The sequence below is a fragment of the Apis florea genome, unplaced genomic scaffold, assembly GCF_048593485.1.
Source record: "Apis florea isolate Af1SG1 unplaced genomic scaffold, ASM4859348v1 contig_3783_pilon, whole genome shotgun sequence".
In the NCBI taxonomy this organism is placed as follows: Eukaryota; Metazoa; Arthropoda; class Insecta; order Hymenoptera; family Apidae; genus Apis; species Apis florea.
Genome location: NW_028256851.1, coordinates 131,310 through 151,947, shown reverse-complemented (window position 1 = coordinate 151,947; position 20,638 = coordinate 131,310). Strand labels below are relative to the sequence as shown.

Here is a 20,638-nt window from a genome sequence, read left to right as displayed (position 1 = left end):
GGAGACGTTTGCAAATGACAATGGACAAAAAAAAACGCGCAATTTTTCTCGAGTCTCTTTCCGATAGGACGGCTAGATTTCTTGTCTGTGCTTCGAAGATAAAAAAAAAAAAAAGAAAAAAAAAAGAAAAAAAAGGGAACGCGAACGAATGTCGGTTCGTTTGATCGAGCCACGATCTCACTCGAGGTCCGATCGATGTGTATCGTGTAAATAACTTCTGTGATAAGAATTGATTATTAATCATTGCCGAACGCGAAACCCCTTGAGATTAATGTTTCCGCCGCGATCTGTTGGCGCCATCTGATAAATCGACAAATGGACACAAATGAAAAGCTGACCGAACTCTCTCCGTGCCGCCATTTTTTAATCATACTCGTCAACTTTAATCTCGAACAACTTTAATCTCTGCTTGTCGAAAATCACGCACATATTTAGAGATAGTAAGAGAATATTCGCGGCCGTCATGTTCAGGCCATCACTTTATTCTCGTGTAAATAATTCGTGGATCGAATTATCGAAACGAAAATCGAATCGAACGAGCAAGTTATTTTTTTACGATTTCTTTCGCGGTGATTAAATCTAATCACAGATCAGTGACTACCATAATACCATCCGCCGCTGCGTTTCCGCATCGAAAACCAGGCGCGCACTGGTCATCACGATCGATCGATTATCAATTTTTAAACGAAAAAAAAGTCAATCGATTCGAACAAAGAATACAGCTCACCGATAAAAAAAAAACAACTTCGATCAACCCAGATTGGTCGGGTCAGATTGATTATATTCCGATTCATAAGCCTGCCAATGTCTTTTTTTTTTAGTTCCTTTTATTTCTCGTTCGCTGATTACAAATTTTCGAACGAGCCGTGTTAAGACACATTCGAACCTCGGTGATGAGTATATCGAATCGTTTGACCGCGAAATGACTGCTGTTTAATCCGATTTGCCCATAATTCGGCTATGGTTAATGAATAGATTCGAACGTCTGACCAATGCGCGCAAAATAAGTTATATTTCCAGTCGGCTGGCCGGCTGGCAAAAATCATCCACTGTACATTTTATACCCTCGTATGGGAAGCAACTGCTTTCTACGCGCGCTTTTTTTCTATGTGCTGCTTTGTGCACGCAGTTTTTCTACGACGTGTTTGTACGATTTAAGTGATGATTCGGTTTGTTTTGGAGATATCGAAGTTTCAAGAATTGAGAAAAACAGAGGCAATTAGAATGTAGAAGGAATTTTAAATTTTGAATTGGTGGGATTGGTGTTTCTTATTAATTCTTCGAATTAGGATCGTTCAAAACTTTCATTGTTTTTTCATTGTTATTCGTTTTTTTAAATTGGAAACATACTTATCGAAATTCTTGGCTTAAAAAGAGATTGCAATTTGAAGATGAAATTAAGAAATTGATAATTTAAGGAAAGAATTCCAAGCACGGGTAAAAAATCACAACAATTTCGAATGTGCTAGTTAACATCAGGATATTTAATTTTGTTTCTAAATAATTTAGCTGAAACTCTTGCCATCTTTCGTTCGTCCAACAATATCAAACGAAAATTAATATGCAAAATTTCATTTTAAAACTGTATGTATATGAAAAACTTCGTTCATCCAAAGCTTAAAAAGTGATTTAAACTTTGAACTGGAGTGTGCATCTTTTATATCCATAAAAAGTTAAAGTAATAGGAAAATAAATCTCCATCTTTTATCGTTCAATATTTTTAAAAAGTTTCTTAGTTTCAACGAATCGTTAAAGATTCGAACCAATCAATTTTTTTAAAACATACTTCGTTATTCTTACACAATTTTTTTGATAACCAACCCTGTGAAATTATATCTTAATTCTTGTAAATTGACAAGAATTTTTTTCCTTTTTTAATTCTCGGATTTCACGTGTAAAACGAATAATTTCCACGTGCAAACGAACGAAAAGCAAAGTTCACAAGAACAATGGTCACGTGACAGAGTTTAACGTGTCTTCATTCGTGGCTAAACGCTGTCAATTACGAGGAGCTCTGCTTGATGAACAGAGGAGCTTGATAACGGAAATGACGAGGCTTAACGTGGAAATTGCCAATCGTCGTCTAATTTATCGGGTTGCAGCCAATTTCGACTTGATATCGAAGATCCACAGCTCGAGATTCGATACTGTACGTGCTTGGAACGCTATCGACAATCCGGAAATCTTTCATTGTAGCTTCTATTAGAGATTCCATAACTAATAGGAGGAAAAATGAACGACGTGCAATCGTATTTGATTTACCAATAATCAAGCCAATATTGAGGAACTTTTTAGGAAAAGGAATGAGAAAAAAATTATAAATTATAAAAAATTTTTTGAATATAATTAAAAAAAACAAGTGATCTAATAATTGTTGCAATAAAAATGTGCTACGCTATTAGATACGCGATGATTAATTAATAATGATTTATTGGAAAGAAATTTGAACATACGTAGGTTCTTTTTTTAAAAAGTTTCTCGATTGTTTGTACAATTAAATTAGGTATAAGGTGTTAAATTTTTTTTTAAATGATGATTTTATTCATGATTTTTATTATATTCTGAAACATATCAGAAATTTTTAAATTTCGTTTTTCAATAACATATCATTTTATATATTTTCCTATAATTTTTTCTAATGATAAGATTCACTTCGAGAGTTAATATAGTTTTTAAAATGAGAAAAATACACAAATTATATATATATTATATTTTCGAATTATAATCATATTTATTTTATACATTAATCCAATGTTAAACTTAATATTAACTAAGAGATATTTTCAATTTTTTAAAAAAAATAATCATATTTCATAGAACATTGACAAAATATTGAAATATTTCTATCAGATACTTATAACAAAAATTGTATTATTGCAAATCAAGCTATATTTTTTCAACTATTTTCTAATGATAAGAACACTCTCTAAAGAATCTTATTATTATGATTATTGAATTTTCCTTTACAACAGCGTTTTCAGTTATCTCCAATTTTCAAGATATCACTATAACACACGCTTCGATCTCAGATGGCGCCACGATCGGCGAACAAGAGTCAGAGCGCATTGTTACACGCTAAGCGATTTCGTTTCAGGCGAATGAAATAAAAAAAAAAGAAAGAAAGAATGAAGAGAAGTGAAAGAAAAAAAAAAAAAAGAAAAAAGAAGAGAGAGTTATTGTAAAGCGCATCGTATTAAATAACAACATGCATATACATACACGCATACTATGGGATATACGTATAAATATAGACGCGAGCGCGTATGTATAGATACATGTATTCATCAAGTATAAATATATAAATAGACATGTGCTCTTAGGTTATAACGTTATATAAATATGAATTCTATAAATGACTTATACATAAAATTACACACATGCATATTCACACACATGTACCTACACTTAGCAAAAGTTATACATACATAAGTTATCGCTGGGAGGATAACCGTGTTTAAGGGGGAAGGGAAGGGGAGGGGGGGAATCGTAAGATAAAGATGTTCGCCATCTTGCGGAACACTCGTGGTGTTACTCGAATTATACATAATTATTAAACAAGGTTAATAGCGCGAAGTGTTGATAAGAAAAATTAAAAAAAAATAAAAAAAAAAAAAATAAAAAAGGAGAAAAAGATTAAAAATTGTAATAATATACTTTAAGGGAATTCATTATACAATATTATAATGAACTAAATACAAAGGAATTGAATTAGGTTACACGGGCAACCAAAAGTAGTCTGTTCCCATATTCGTCTCTGTTCCTATTCTCTGCAACGTACTCGACCCGGGTGTACGGCGGAGATGTTGATTTTGTATCGTTCTTTCATCGTTTCTCGATTGCAAAAAGAGAATATAATAACCGCGAGATATATTTAATTAAAACGCGCGAACTTACTGTGATCGGTGTTGACCGTGACGTATCCTCGGCCATCGCGACTCGCTGGTCATCATTTTTACCTTGCAGCTGATTCTGATCGATCGCTCGTGAAATCGTGACTCGTCGCATAGATCGTAGGCTGCTCGTTAAAAATAAGCCAGCCAGTCCCCACCAGGACACATTTGTTTACATTTATATGAAATACTACCGTATGTATGTACATTATTATATAACAGGCGGGATGCGACGAAATCGAAGGAACTCAGCCGCGCGAAATTTAAACGAGAAGGATCCGGATAGTAGAATTTGTACGATATCTCTCTCTCTCTCTATCTCTCGCTCGCTCTCTCTCTCTCCTCTCTCTCTCTTTCTCTGCTCTCCCTTGCGTTTCGATCAATTTGTTGAGTCTCCGAAGGGAAGGAGGAGGGGAAACGTAGCTTGCTGTCGCATGTGCTCGAATCGAGATCGTCATTTTTGAATCGAACGCGCGAAAGATTTTCATACAACCTTCTCCCTCGTTTTTACGCCCGTATCTCTTATCCCGTTGACGAGCTACGTTCTCCCTCTTTCTTTTTGTTAAAAATTATACTTTTGTGAGAGAAAGCGAATGTGAATATGTATATGTATATGTGGAAGAAAACTAAGACCAATGAGAGAGTGCTCGTGATCCGATCTGAGTTCACCCGATTTATCGACACACCGATCATTGCATGTCACTCGAAACGACGCACAAACGACGATTACGATTCGAGAAATATAATGAAGGAGAAGAAGAAAGATATAGGGGAGGAATGGGGGAATTATTAAGCCGCATCTATCGACCATTGTATATATCTCTGTACGTAAAAGAAGAAGAAGAAGAAGAAGAAGAAGAAGAAACACACGTCGAGAATAATGTAATATCATGTAAACACTTATACACACGCGAGGCGAAGCGAAACCGAGTGAAATGGTACGTGAAATGGTAAATTACTAAGTTGGAAAGCTATGCCCTCCCTTCGATCACACCAAGGAATCGCCTCGAAACATTTTTTTCATTTGCGATCGAGATCTCGAGTGGTGTGCCGTAATTAAAATATTCGATAATCATCGTCGTCATTTCAACGGAGTTTCATCAAAAGGTTTCCCCTGATTTTTGTACCGATTTACCGCCTGTTTCACACGGTGACGCGTGTGATCAGAATGGAGGCGCAGTTTTTACCGATAATTCGGTAAAAATTTATTATTTGAAAGAGCTGTTCAACTCTCTCATAAACTAGCCGTTGAATCGATCCATAGGCGTTTAAACGTGGTTTTAGATATTATTATTATTATTATTACAATTACCTATTAAAGAAATGTTGCTCGTTCAGGCAGCGTGCAATCTGCACAAAAAAAAAAGGAGGGAGGGGGAGGGAGGGGGGAATATCCAAGGGGGAATATATAAATTTAAAGTAAATAAATGAATAAAATATAAAATAAAATATAATAATTAAGGGATAAGGAAAATAAATAAATAAATAAATAAATAAATAAATAAAGCCGCGCGGTATGCTCAAAATGTAGAGGAAAGTTTTATCTCTGTACATGCGCTTAAGAGAATCCTTACCTAGAGAATATTATTACGATTATTACGATGTTTGAAAAAGATAAAAAAAAAGAAAAATGGAAGAAAAAAAAATAAATATGATGAATTAAATAAAAGATGTAATTGAAATGCGACGATTCGATGCGGTGCGAAGAAATCACGACTCGTCATGTTTTAGGATTAAGTTATATTAAACGAAACAGAAAATATTACGGAGAGGGCTGGATCAGGAATTTCGATCAGGAATATCGCGTTCGCATGGCACAATAATATCCGTTTATAAGTTGACGCGAAGAATCATTCGCATGGCAATGTAAAATAAAGAAATAAATATTGAAAAAACCAGTGTCAAAATAATTTAATACTAATAATGATAATACTAAGGTAATATAATTATACGAATATTTTCTATTCAATACTTCACTCCTCTTTGACTTGATTTCTGTTAAACGTTCCAGTGAATGATCGTTTTATCTAGAATTTTTTCTGCCTTTGAAAAATGGTAACGTATCTCGGGATAATTGTCAAAAAGAAAGATTATTTTTCCTCACAATTAATTAAGGTAAGCTCGAAACAAGGATAAATTTTTAATCTCGAAAGAATAAATATATCGATCGATGAAATTCTTTGTTCGTACGTAATGTTCGGCGGCAATTTTCAATTCTCGACTCGAAGATATTTTGTGCTACGCGAATCGATGTTTGAGTGGAGGCGAAAAAAAGAAAAAAAAAATATATATATATATATATCGTCCTATCAACTCCGCTTTTTCCGCCCGAATGGGACGAGGACGAACGACGACGGGACGTAAACGCAACAAAAGAATGGAAAAATCCGAATACGTACGTAGAGCGATAAAATAAACATCCGTATTATCTTCCGAAACTAAATATATACAATAATATGAAGAATTTAAGGATAACGTTAACGATTAACGATACGTATTAAATAAAAAAAGGGGGAAAAGAAAAATATAAAATGGCCGATCGAGAAGCGCAGGATCGATTCGCAAGATATTTGTATTCCATTGTTAAATTTCATAAAGGTATTATATTTACTATTGTTTACTTTATAATTACCAATTGATCCATCAACTATTGTGCTGTCCTCGTTTAAAGATGAATTGAAAAATGGAAATTTCTTTTTAATATCTAAAAAAACATATGTTTAATATTGAAAGAACGCGTATATTTTTTCAATTCAAATCCATCACGAAAACCGATCACGATCTATAAAGATTTATATTAATTTCGAAGAGAAAATCCTTCAAATCCTTATTAAATAATTTAAATCTCACCCTCGTTCTTTTTTTAAATTCAATTCAAGATTTCAACTAATCTTGTCCGTAAAATGTTTCGTTTCTGCTAAACCGAGAAATCGAATTTTTCATGAAAAGAAGATTATAATTTCGAATTGGTGGAACGATCGATCCCGCGCACGAAAACGTTCGAGTCGCATACTCCTAATTTGTATTCAAGTTTTACACAAGTTTATGAATTTATCGTATTCTTTATGAAAGCTTTTATTCTATAATCTGTACACGATTTAACGAGCTAGGGCCGCGTCGCGACAGCCCCCCGATGGCGTCGAGGCGCGGCCATACGCCTGGAACACAATTATCGACGATAAAATATATATATACATATATATACATACATACATACGATATATTTTGTGCTAGACTCATTTCCACCAATGCAATGACGATGGCAGTCAATATCGTTTCTGAGGATAGCTCGTCAGATAGTCGGATATCGACAGGCGTCCATGGCTTTGTTCAAATATTGTTTCGAACGCGGAGCTGTGTGTAAAATTTTAACGATCAACCGGGAAGCGTGCGGACAAAGCCTATATGCATATATATAGTTACGTTTGGTCGCTGGGAGCTTGTTTCTGAATAGTTTTGGATTTTTGAAATATTATTAATTTTGAAAGAGAGCGTTCTCGTGGAAGCATTGGTGTACGTGTATTTGTAATTGTAATGTCTAAAATGTATGGACAAATTTGTTATTTGACGTTATGATAAATGTGATAACAACGTATTAAATAGGATATAGGAAGATAGATAAAAATTTAAAAAAAAAAAAAAAAGATTTGTTACGTGAGATAGATAAAGTTGAAATATTGAAAAATGATTGTTGTAATATTTTTATATTAAAAAGTTAAAAGCATCAATCGCACAAATTATAAGATTTAAATAGTATTGAAAAATGAGAGATTATTTTTTCGAATATAATGAAATTGTTCTTTCTTTTATAAAAATCGCATTTTTTAATAATTCTTAATCTTTTTTTTTTTTTTAACTGTTTAAAACAGTAATTTTCTCATTGAATAATTAATTTGTTCGAAATACAATTAGTTTCGTTTCATTTTAAAAGATAATAAGTTTGAAAAATAAATGATCGTTCAAAAAATTTCAATTTTTTTTCAAACTTTTTTATTTTTCTATTCAGTAAACAGTTTGATAATTATCCTTTCAGAATCATTGGGAACGAAACTATAACGAAGTCATTATTTCAATAAATGGATATTTCTTTCGATTCGATAAAAATTAATCAATATTAAAAACTTTAAAATATTATTTTTATCGTCAGTTTATCATTACATTTATTTATTTATTTATTTATTTATATACGAATATAATTAATACTAGAATCTCTACTGATAGTCTTTTTTTTTTTTTATATCCAATCAGTAGCGATAATTAGCATCATAGTTATATATTTATAAATTACGAATACATTGTAAACGAAAGCTTCTAAGCTATCTAAAAAAAATCTAAATTTAATTAGAAAATTGAAACGTTTTAGAAACAAGCTCAACAATTATTTTATACATTTGCTAGTAGCTATTTTGTAAAAGATTCTGCGTTCGTGTAAAGCTCGTAATTTGTGTCCACCTGTGTCTATGAACTGCCGCCAAAGGAAGTCGAGTCTCTTGATATTGCATCGCCTAGAACATTAACACTTTCGTGACCGTTCTCTTAGAACTTGATTAGAGGCATTTTTCTCTTCTAATTAAATGAATACTATCCTTCAGTTCATTAATTTAACGATTTAATTACAATGGTAAGCAAATAGAATGATAGTATTAAAATTCTCACTGAAAATTCTTCCATCTTTCTATAAAATTCATTCAAATTCAATATTAGAATTATCAATTGTCAAATTGACAAGTTGATTTGAAATGCTTTTGATTAAAATTAATGATTTTATTAAAAAATTTTAATAATCGATCATTTATAATAATTATAATATAGATATATTTGCACAGTACAAATTGATAGATCTAATTAAAATTTTAATAATGAAACATAATTAAATTATGCATAATGCTCGATACAATTTTTAACAAATAAGAAATTTAATTTAATGTAAAATTTATTATTTCCTCGCGCGAGAAAAAAACAAAATCACGAAACGGTCACGAAAGAAGTGAATGTCGCGTGTAATTACTTTCGTTGTACATACTAGAAATTCAACGAAAAAGAGTATAATTCGTGTTTGTCGTTATTGAAGATTGTATTCTATAATTGAATTTTATAACGAAAAATCAAAGAATATATTATATATCCTCCTCTTAAAAAAAAAAAAAAATTAAGCGAAAGAAAAAGCAGAATCCGAAAAAGAGAGAGGAAAAAAAAGAAATTCTGTTATTTATTATATCGCTAATTAATTAAAAACAGCGAATAAATAATCATGATCGACTATCTGGAAGCACGATTCCGGAAACCTGCCTCGAATCATTGAACGTACCGCGTCATTTTTGAATGGTTTCACTATCCAGAAGAAGTTCTGTAAAAGTGCGTGTAGCTTATATTATATTATATGAGAAAAAAAAAAAATATATTATATAGAACGTGTCGTTCGACTGCGTTGCAAAGAACGATCTTATTTATACTTTGTATGTAGGACATCCGGTGGAACGTGTGCCATTAAATTACAACCAAGTTTATTGGATTATATTCATGCATAATCGAGCCTGGTGCATTGCCTTTGAGCATTCACTTTGAAGGACTAATTGTAATATCGATCGTCGCGAATTAATAAACTGCGTTGGGGGGAAATAATTCAATAGTTTCCACCGGCGCCACAGCGCATGCACATTTATTAAAATATATATCAAATGGCGGGACGTTTCATTCATTCTGTCGCTCGTTTTTTAGGAGAGACGACAACACATGACGTTTCGCATTCCTCCGAATCGTGTAGCGTGTAACGTTTTTCTACGATTTTATTTGACCGTGTTGCGTCGCAGACATCCTTTGTATATGAGCTGATTTTTCTGTACATATAACAATAAACAATGACAACAACAACAACAACAGCAAACAACAATGAATAACAACAACACGTGCGTCACACACAGTTGTGTTAAATGAGAAGAATAAAATGTCTTATTGAAATTCAATAAAGTGGAATTTATTTCCTATAATTGTATGTTAAATCCTGGTGGAGAAAAAAAATTACGAGGAACGATGACTTTGAAAATTCTACTTTGAATGATTTTTTTGATGGAAAAGCTTTATTTGTAATGGATTATTATAAATTTATTTTCAATTGATTTGAGTTGAAATAAGTAAAAAAATCTGATTAAATGAAACAATTTATAAATATCTGCTTTTTAAGAAATTATTTTGACTTTTTATAAATTATTGTATTATGAATTATTTTTTTAACAATATCATTTAAAAATTATTTGTCATCGTTAAAAATTTTAAAAATTAAAAAACATTGAAGAATAACTTTACGAAAGTATAAAATATAAAATATAGTTAGAAACTTATCAATAAAGAAATTATCATGTATTCATTTATTGGCTTAACGAAATTATTTTTTTAAATTAAAAGCTAAGTTTTTTTATTATATCCAGAAAAATTCTTGAAATGACTAAATTTGTATTTTTGCCCTTTTCTTTTTATCTTTCGAATAATATTTATAGATCAAACGAAAGAAAAGAAATAAATTTATTTCCTGCAATTATTTGTTTTGTTAGTAAATTTATTGGTGTGTTCTTACAGTGCATAGGTATAATAAATTTTTCTCTTTCGTAATTTTGCTACTGTAATTTCGGCTTTTATAGCGTTTCATTTTATTGTTTATCTTTCCAGAAGTGTGTTAACGCTTCTCGTTGTTCAAGTTTACGATACTGTTATTGAACATGACGCTGTAAAAACTGAAATATATTGTTTCAATTATTGTCTAATTTCACAATTTTCACTTCATCATTTATGATCCTATAAAATAGAAGAAAATGGTTTTGAAAGATTAAAAAAAGAATCTTCTGTTTTTTATAATATGTATTATATATTAAAAATAATATATATAATTGTTAGGTATAAGATTTATAATTTTTAATAATATATAAAAAAAGGAAATAGGAAATTCTATCAAGCCTTTTATAATTTATAATAAATAAAATTTTAAAAAATGAAGTAAAACTAAGAAAATTGAACTGCAAGAAAAGATAAATTTTAAGCAATAGTTAATAATGGTTAATAATTATTAATTCTAAAATAACATCCAATATTGTTACTATAACTATAAAATTATTACAATTATTATTGTAACTTAACATTAAAATTGTTAAAATTGAATCTCTGTAAAATATAATATAAAAGAAATAAAATAAAAGAATTTTTTATCGTTAACGAAAATTGTGTATTAATCATTTTTTATATTTTTATCATTGTAATAAATTATTAAGTGTATAAATTGAGATAAAATTTTTAAATTATCGATCTCAATAAATTCAATTTGTGAGATTTTATTTTAACACTATTCTTCGCGTAAAATAATAATATTAGAATATTTTAACAGTTAAATCAAAAATATAATATCATAGAAAGCAAATTTAATTTCATTCAGTAAAAATATATATTAATTATTACATGTAGTATTGTAAAAAATTATTAGATTCAATAAATCAACAATAAAAAAATAAAAACTAATAAATTATTAACTATTACATTCGAAATATCAGTTTTGATATAATCGGTAAATAACGTATAACTTCGGTAGACTTCGCCGCGACCTTCTATATATACGAGCGAAATTACGAAATAACGATCATTTCTTAACCAACCTATGTAATGGAAAGATCGATACCATAACACTTTAACTAATTTCTTATAATATAGAGAATATTTTTCAATTATTTACACTAAAAAATTTATTTTAAATTAACATTTAATATTATTGTCGTATATTATTCATATACTTGTTTATTCATTTTACTTTTTAATTATTACTTATTTATTGCTTCATTTTACTTACAATTACATTCACTTATACATAATTTTTTTATTTAAATATTTACTATATAATTTCTTCAATTATTTATACAATCATTCATTTCTTTATTTACTCATTTGCTGATTCATTTACTTAAATTTATTTTTTAATTTATATATTTTCATTTATTTATTATTTCTTTAATTTATTTAATTTTATTTTAATTTACTTTTACTTTATATTTTTAATTTGATTTTATTTTTAATTTCTAATTTTTTTTCAAATTGACTATATTATTATATTAATTAATTTATTAATTTATATTGTAATAATTATTTATTTACTTTTAACTTTAACTTTAATTTAATTTAACTTTTAAATTGATTTTATTCTAATTTTTTTCACATTGGCTATTGTTGTAACAATTAAATTATTATCCTATTTTGCAATATGAAATGATTTGATCAATCCTGAATAAAATTTAATAATTTAATTATTAATTTATTATTAATAGATATCGATTGAAAATTTATAAAGGAAGATTAGAAGTTTAGAAACAAAAAATCATACAATAATCACGGATTTTAAGGGTGAAGTAACAATATCAAACGTTCTTCTTGGATCATTATTCAATTTATGTATTCTATGATTGGTAAGTCGCATATTTTTTAGCTTCTTTGATAATAAGTTAAATATTCAAATATAATTATTTAAATCTCTTATATAAATTTTTGATTATGCATAAATTTCAAATTGAATTAGGAAAATGTATTGAAATAGAAATTCAATATTTTCTTTTTTCTATTTCTTTATTTGATAATATAATCATTAACTGTGATCATTTATTGATACAACTTGTTTGTAATTAATCTATTACAATTATTCTTCAAGAAAAATGGCATTTAAAATATCTTATTACCAGTTAATAAATTGAGAATTAATATCGGAGAAATGTGAATTTAGTTTTAATTTATGAATCAATAAAAATCAACTATTTTATTTATGACATAGATTTAAAATATTTATACTTAAAATTTGATTATATGTCAAAAATAATTATTATAAAACGTTAAATTTATCTTAATTTGTAAAAATATACATGAATTATTATATGCAATATCATAATAGATTGTTAGGTTCATAAATTAATAACAAAAAATTAAAAATCAATAAATTACTACATTAATACATCCAAAAATCAGTTTTGATTGAATCGGTAAATAACGTATAGCTTCGGCAGATTTCGCCGCGACCTTCTATAAATATGAGCAAGATTACGAAATAACAATCATTTCTTAATCAACCTATCTATTAGAAAGATCGATATTATAACACTTTAATTACAATTTTTGTAACATAGAGAATATTTTTCAATAATTTACACTTAAAAAATTTATTTTAAATTAACATTTAATATTACCGTCGTATATTATTCATATACTTATTTATTCATATTACTTTTTAATTACTATTTACTTATTTTATTTATTATTAATTAGTCATTTTATTTTAAATATTTACTATTTGATTTATTAATTTACTATCATACATTTTTGCTTATTAATTTACTTATTAATTTAGATTTTCATTTTTTTTATTTATTTATTTATTTTTTTTTTATATAATATATAAACTAAAGTTTTAATAACTTATTTTTATTATATTCTTTATGTTATGTGGGTCTCGAAGTAATCACCTCCTCGTTGGTGAGACCTGGTAATTGGCATCAGTTTTCATATTGTTTTAATTGATTAAAAATATATTAGAAGATTGTATTACAAATTTTATATTAACAAAATTATAATTAGAAGTATTATATTAAAAAGGTTAGTTTTTGAAAACTGATGCCAAGCTAAGAATTACACTAATTTTTCTTTTTGTGTTTCAGATTCTTCTATTTTTTTAATTAAAATTATAAACTATTTTTTTTTTCCATTATGCATATTCACAATAATTTTGATTGTTTTGCATGAAATTTCGAATATTTATAATTCGCGACATATCTTATTATTAAAAATTATCTATAAATTTTGATAAATTACAATTTTTTTAAATTAGTTAACTTAAATTCCTAAAATTCATAATTATTTTTGAATATTAAGGAATATTTTATAATTCATAGTAGTATTTTCTTAAACAAATGCTTGATAAAGAAAAGATAAAAATATTTACCATTTAGACTATTAAGTATGGTCTTTATATATCTTTTTCAAGTATTTTTCTTTTTCAACATCTCATAATGTTAGAGCATTTGTTAATGAAAATACTGCTAAAAAATTTGCTAATGTGAATTTTTAATTCTTATTATTAAAATCATTATGATATATTAATAAATAAATTCTTTATTCATTTCTTTAGAATAAATGACAATAATTATTTATTGTCAAAATTAGAATTAAATTTTTGTTAAGTTTTAAAATTGGTTTAAAATTGAATTATCTATATACTATTTTTTATTTATAACTATTCGAAATTTTTATGTAAAATATCAAAATCAAATTTATTTTATTTCTTTTACATTTAAAATTTTATTTATGCTTCGTATGATTGATTCTTTTTATATGTTTCAGATTTTTTTCTTTTTTTTTTTTTTTTTCCTAGATTTATTTCATTTTTTCAAGCCCATGCGTGTATTTTAATTTAAAATTAGACTTAACTTCTTTATATTCGAGAACTCGATCGGAATCAGATCTCATGGTCTAACGTCATTCTCGTAAATCGATTCCAGGGGTTTATCCCTTGCCCCATTCAGTGTGAAGACGTAAATTTCTTCTATTAGGTTGCTGTTGTAACTCGATTGGTCATGGCTGATGAGTATCATTTGTCCAATTTAATCATTTCTAAATTAAGTTTATTGTGTATTTATTATTTTGTCCAAGGATACACTGATATTAATCTAATATAAATCATCATAACCAGATAATTATCATTATTTCAGGTATAGTACATGAATACTTAAAATCCTTTTTTTAGTATTTCAATTTTTTCTAATTTTCATTCTCGATTTGCATGTATTTTTAATTTAATCACTATCTACACTTTAAATCTTTTTAACTTGGGAATTTTTTAACTTTCGCGTTTCTTTTTGATTTTTTGAATTTTTCTAATTTATTTATTCTTATCTTGAATTATTTATTCTTTATTAAACTTTTGACTTTTGTCATTTTTAGATTTATTAAATTTTTTTTTATCTATCTTATATTTTTCTTATATCTATCTTAAATTTTCTTGATTTCTTTAACTTTCAAATTAATAATTTATCTTTATCATACTCTCTTTATAAATGGATATCATTTTCATTATATGGGATATAATATTTTTTATTGATTATTTTTTTTTTAAATTTCAATAATATTGTTCTTAAGATTTCACTAAATTATTTCTCAAAAAACGATATCAAAAATTTAAAATTAAAAATAATATATATCTGCATCTAAAGATATAGCCATAAAATATAAAAGTACAAAAATATATGTAAAAAATACGTACAATATAAATTAAGTAAATTCTGTTCAGATTTTTAATAAATAAGTTAAACAACGATGCAATAAAATTAATTAATTATCGGCATATTCTGAATATAAATTTAGATATATAATACTGACAAGGAAAATTAATAATAAAAATAATAAAATAATAATAAAATTAATAATAAAAATAGGAAAAGAATAGAAATAAAATAAAAATTTGGAAATTAGCGCCATCTTCAGTATACCATAATGAAATAAACATAAAAAAAGAGAATAATAACGAGAAAAGGACAGAGTATAAGAATTAATTAGCAACGCCATCTTTTGAATATCAAAGATATTTATTTAAAAGTATGATCGTATGATAAGGTAGAGTACAAAACTATACTGTCAGCGCCATCTATTATATATTTTTCGAAATATCGTTTTTGAGAAGATGTATTTATCTCTCAAAAGATGGCGCTACCGATTAATTCTTACACTCTATCCTTCTCGCACTATTTACTTTCCTTGTTTATTATTCATTTCATTTGTGATATCCGGAAGATGGCGTTGATCTTCAAATTTTTATCTTATCTTCATTATTCTTTCATTTTCCTTGTTTACATTTAATTTATAAAATTTATATTTTTAAAACACAAATCTAATTAAATTTATTCTTTTTTGATTAACTTATTAATTAAAAATCTTAATAAAGTTTACTCCATCCAATTTTTATATTTAAATATTTTTGCAGAAATTTTTTTAATATTTAAGTAATGATCAATTTTTATTTTATATATTCATATTAAATTTCGTCTATTTATATTATGTTTTTTTTTAAACTTATTTTTATGTTAAGATTTTTTTTTATGTATTTTTTTGTTTAATTTTTTATTTGTTTAACCTTTTTTAATGTATTTAATTTTTATTATAATTTTGATAATATATTTTCATTACATTCTTTTTAAATAAATGCATAGTTTTATTTTTTTTAATCAATAAAATTCTATCAACATCACTTTCCAAAATTCGTTTTTCGGAAATATCTCCTATTAAAACGAATGTATTAAAAATAGTATTGTAGAAAAATTTCGAAATAATTTAAATTTAAACATATTAAAAAATTATTTTATTAACAATAATCGTTGAAAAGCGATGTTAAGAATTATATCTGCAATCCAGTCTAAATTTTGCATAATTGCTTTGGATTTTATTCAATTATTGTTGAATTATAATTATTATTGAATTATTATTGAATTCTGGATATCAATAAACTTTATAAAGATATTTTCTTTGTGTTTTATTTTTTTCTTATATTTGTATTTTTTTTTTTCGAACACAGATTTCGCTTTAAAAAGTTTTGATTTTAGAAAGGAAAAATATAAATACATTTGTATATATATGTAAAAATATATTTAATATTTTTAAAAAATTATTATAATTATAATAAAGTTAAAATTTTTCAAATTTTTCAGTCTTGTACATATTTTTTTTTTATATTATTTTTACAAATATTTTATTATTATTAAAAAATTATAGCACAATATACACGCAATTTTTATTCACAACTTTTATATGCAGCAGAATATGATTCTAAAAAACAAAAAAAAAACAAATAAAGAGAATATTTAAATAATTTTTGGAAAGTTTCAAAATTTGAATACATTAAACTTACTTTTTTTTTCAAAACCATACATGCTTAACAAACTTTGTTGTCTATGTACTGAATGCAATTGTTGACTTCGACGTGCACTGCTTGTCGTATTTAATTTAGTATTTATAGGCTGAAAAAATATTTTAATATAATTCAAACAAATATAAATGTATTTTTGATTATTGTATTTTCGTCTTAATATTATATTTTTTTTTTTTAATAGAATTTTTAAAATCATATTCAACTTATTATTAGCTGAATTAATTATAACATATTTATGAGTTAATGATTATTATACAACAATTATATTTAATTTTATTTATTTCTTATTTTTAATAATTATATGTTCAAAAGTAATACTTACTTTAGAATTAGAAGAGCGTTTATTTTTATTTTGTTTTGTTTTATTATTCATTTCTTTTGTGTCAGACCATTTAAATGAACTACAATTCGAGTTATCTATAGTATCTTGTGGAATTAAAAATTCGGAATCTTCGAAATTAAATTCTGATGAAGTACTTGGATTATTTATATTACTATTTTCTATATTTCTATTCATTGAAACATCTAAATGTAATTTTCCCAAATCACAATTAGAAAAAATATTTGAATTTTTAATATCTTTACATTCATTTGATACAAATGATATATTATCCTCTTCATCAATATCCATAAGATGTGAGTTTGTTTCTATTTCGTCATTTGTCGTTAAAATTTGTAAATTAATATTGCTCGTTTGATTGTCTTCATTTAATTTTACATTTTCTTTTTCTGATAAAATTTTATTTGAGCTTGTAAATAAATATATATCATTATTATCTCTAATATCATTAGTTTCGTCAATAGCTTTAGCAAAAAATTTACTCTCTGTAATAATTTCTTCATTTATAATTGTTTTTCTAACACGCATTATATTTCTTCCCTTTATTCGACTTTTATTCTTAAACAAAAGACTTGGAGAGGTTTTATTGTTAGATGATTTCGAAAATGGATTTGTTCTTTTAACTAAAATCGGAGATGTTTTATCTTCGTTAGAAACAAGAGTATTTGCTTCTGAATTATTTTCAACATCTATCATATTTTCAGATTCATACATATTCAAAATTTCTTCTTTGTTTAATTGTTCATATTCTGTAATATGTGTATAAATATCTTATATTAATTTTCTAATATATATTAAATGTAATATGTATTAATATATATCTAAATATAATATAATGTAAGAGATAAATATATATATATATATATATAAAGCTACCAAAATTATCCTGTTGTTCCACTAAAAAAGATTTTTTTAAGCAACTTGTATGAAGAATTGCTTTTTGATCAACAGTATTATACCAATCCATAAGATTCTTTTGTTGAGAAGACTTTTGCATTTGATTTTGATTTAATTTATATTCTGTTGACCAAATACTATTACGTTGAGGCAATTTCGATTTTTGTGTCCATATGTTATGTTTATTAACTTGATCCTAGAAAATCCCAAATTTAATGTATTCAATGTTTAATGATATATATAAATATAATAAGAAAAATTACATATAAATTTAATGTTTATATATTTATATTAAAAATTCTAACATTTAATTTGCAAAAAATACTAAAAACTTTTTAATTTATAAAAATAATTTTACTAATAGCTAATGTACCTTTATATTATCAGGATCAAAATTATGGAGTTTTTTTAAAGTAAAAGGATCAAAATTTCCAAGTGCAAGTTGTAATGCAGTATCTGGATCTGTTTCTGTACCAGCATAATATAATTGTTCATTTGTTATATCAGGCATGGGTGGATTTAAACGAACTTGTTTTCTTTTTAAAGGACAAAATACTAATTGATGTTTAAAAGTTATAACTGCCAATATAAATGAATCTCGATACTTATTTGAAACAACTAAAGATTTCATATTTAAATAAGATCCTAATCGAGTTAAAGCCTATGAAAATAAATACATATTTATAGAAATATGAATTTATACATAAATTTAAATAATTTCTAAATATATATATATATATATATATATATAACAATTTACTCTATATATATCACAGTCTGTATTTCTACTTATAAATTTTTTTGCTTTATTTAATCCAATACCAGGAAGAGATGGTAAATAATCACAGCCTGATAAAATACACATATAAAGAAACTTATCCATACTAAAATGTTCAGAATGTACATCCATTGCAAGATGTAATTGTTCTTGATCAATTAAAAGACCATTACCATTCACATCCATTTTAAACAATATCTGCAATATAAAATACAAAGATATATATTTTAAAATACAAAAATATGTATTTTTGAAATCTAGAATCATTTTTATATTTAAATAATATAATAAATAATAATCATTCTTTACTTAAATCAATCATAAATTCACTTATTATAATGCTATTAAAAATTATAATTATATATAAAAATATATATAAAAAAGAATATAAACCTTTTTACAACCAAACAATATTAAATCACTATCTTCAGTGATAACAACATCAACAATTCTGTTGATATTAAGATATGCTAATTGCGCATCTGCTTCATATGGTGCTACAATACAATCTATATTCATTTTTTGACATTCTTTAATTAATTTTAGAGCCATTTCATGTGTAACATCTATAGACCTCTTTATTAAATTTTTTGCCTCTGCATGTTGTCCCATTTGTATTAATTCATTAGCTTTACGACGGTTTGTCTGTCTATTTCTAAATACATATAAATGAAAAATATATATATTCAAATAAATATTTAAATAAGTAAAAATTAGAATAATTTATAAAACTAATAAGTAAATAAAAATAAATTTATTATATATATTAATAACATAATTAATATAAATTAATTAACAATCAAAAATTAAATAATTTTTAAATTTATTGGAAAAAAAAATTTAATAATTTATATTAACATGTTCACAATTAAATTAAAAATTGAAGATCATTATATCATAAATATTTTTTTATACGTAAATCATTAAAATTCAATCAATTATTAAAACAGATATTAAAAATCATTGAAAATATGAGCATAATATATAATATATTCAATGAGAAAAAAATCTATTTTATTTTTTTTTTAGTTCTCAATTTCTTTAAAATAAATTTTAAAACAAACACATGTCATTAAAAGCACAGTAGAAAATTTCCATGATACAAGTTTATATACATGGATGTGTTAAACAAGTACATAAAATTAAAAAAATTTAATAACATTAATTATCGTTACATTTCAAAATTGTCTTTTTATTTTATAGAATTTTTATTTTAAATTTTCAAAAATTATACATACTCTCTTCGTTTTGCTTCAGTTTCTGCCTTAGCAGGCAAATGTTTCCCATCAAATACAAGAATTGGCGTTATTTTATAAGATAATAGCATATATATAAATTTCATACAATAACGAACATATCTAAAATAAGAAAATGATTAAACAATTATATCAATATACAATATACAATATAAAATAATAACATTTTTCTTACGCATCTGTCGGTTGTCCCATTGACAATTGTTCAGCACAACAAAACACACTTTTATGCAACCAACAATAAGAATCAATAGCAACAACACCACCGGAAAATTGTGCAACATTTATTTTTTTTGAAGCTTTTTCCAAAAACGGTAATAAACCAGTAATACCCATCTTTCGATTTAATATGCAATAATGAACAACAATTATACGTAACTTTCACTTATAAAATGCCGCCGAAATATATTCGATGAATATAATAATACAAGATACGTAACTTACGAATCAATACGATGGTTATTATAATATTTTTATGATTATTATTATAATAGTTATTATAATAATTTTCAATTTATAAACTACGAATCATTTTAATTAGCT

At 25.7% G+C, this 20,638-nt stretch overlaps 1 protein-coding gene across 1 annotated transcript; it reads right to left on the bottom strand.

Annotated features, from left to right (window-relative positions):
* Positions 1 to 16,526: 16,526 nt before the first annotated feature.
* tos (Exonuclease tos) lies at positions 16,527 to 20,502 on the bottom strand. The gene is made up of 9 exons (XM_031920612.2): positions 20,271 to 20,502; positions 20,078 to 20,197; positions 19,233 to 19,494; positions 18,822 to 19,037; positions 18,435 to 18,722; positions 18,041 to 18,257; positions 17,147 to 17,913; positions 16,804 to 16,912; positions 16,527 to 16,721 (listed from the first exon to the last, which is right to left on the bottom strand). The coding sequence occupies exons 1-9, from the start codon at positions 20,429 to 20,431 to the stop codon at positions 16,687 to 16,689; spliced, it is 2,175 nt and encodes a 724-aa protein (XP_031776472.2). The 5' UTR covers positions 20,432 to 20,502; the 3' UTR covers positions 16,527 to 16,686.
* Between the last annotated feature and the right edge of the window lie 136 nt (positions 20,503 to 20,638).

What these genes read in the sequence shown, in the direction of transcription:
- tos (XM_031920612.2), bottom strand. Translation starts at nt 20,431, where the DNA reads ATGGGTATTACTGGTTTATTACCGTTTTTGGAAAAAGCTTCAAAAAAA. An exon ending in AACGCTCTTCTAATTCTAAA is followed by an intron (nt 16,913 to 17,146) that starts GTAAGTATTACT and finishes ATATTTTTTCAG; the next exon opens with CCTATAAATACTAAATTAAA. An exon ending in GTATGGTTTTGAAAAAAAAA is followed by an intron (nt 16,722 to 16,803) that starts GTAAGTTTAATG and finishes TTTGTTTTTTAG; the next exon opens with AATCATATTCTGCTGCATAT.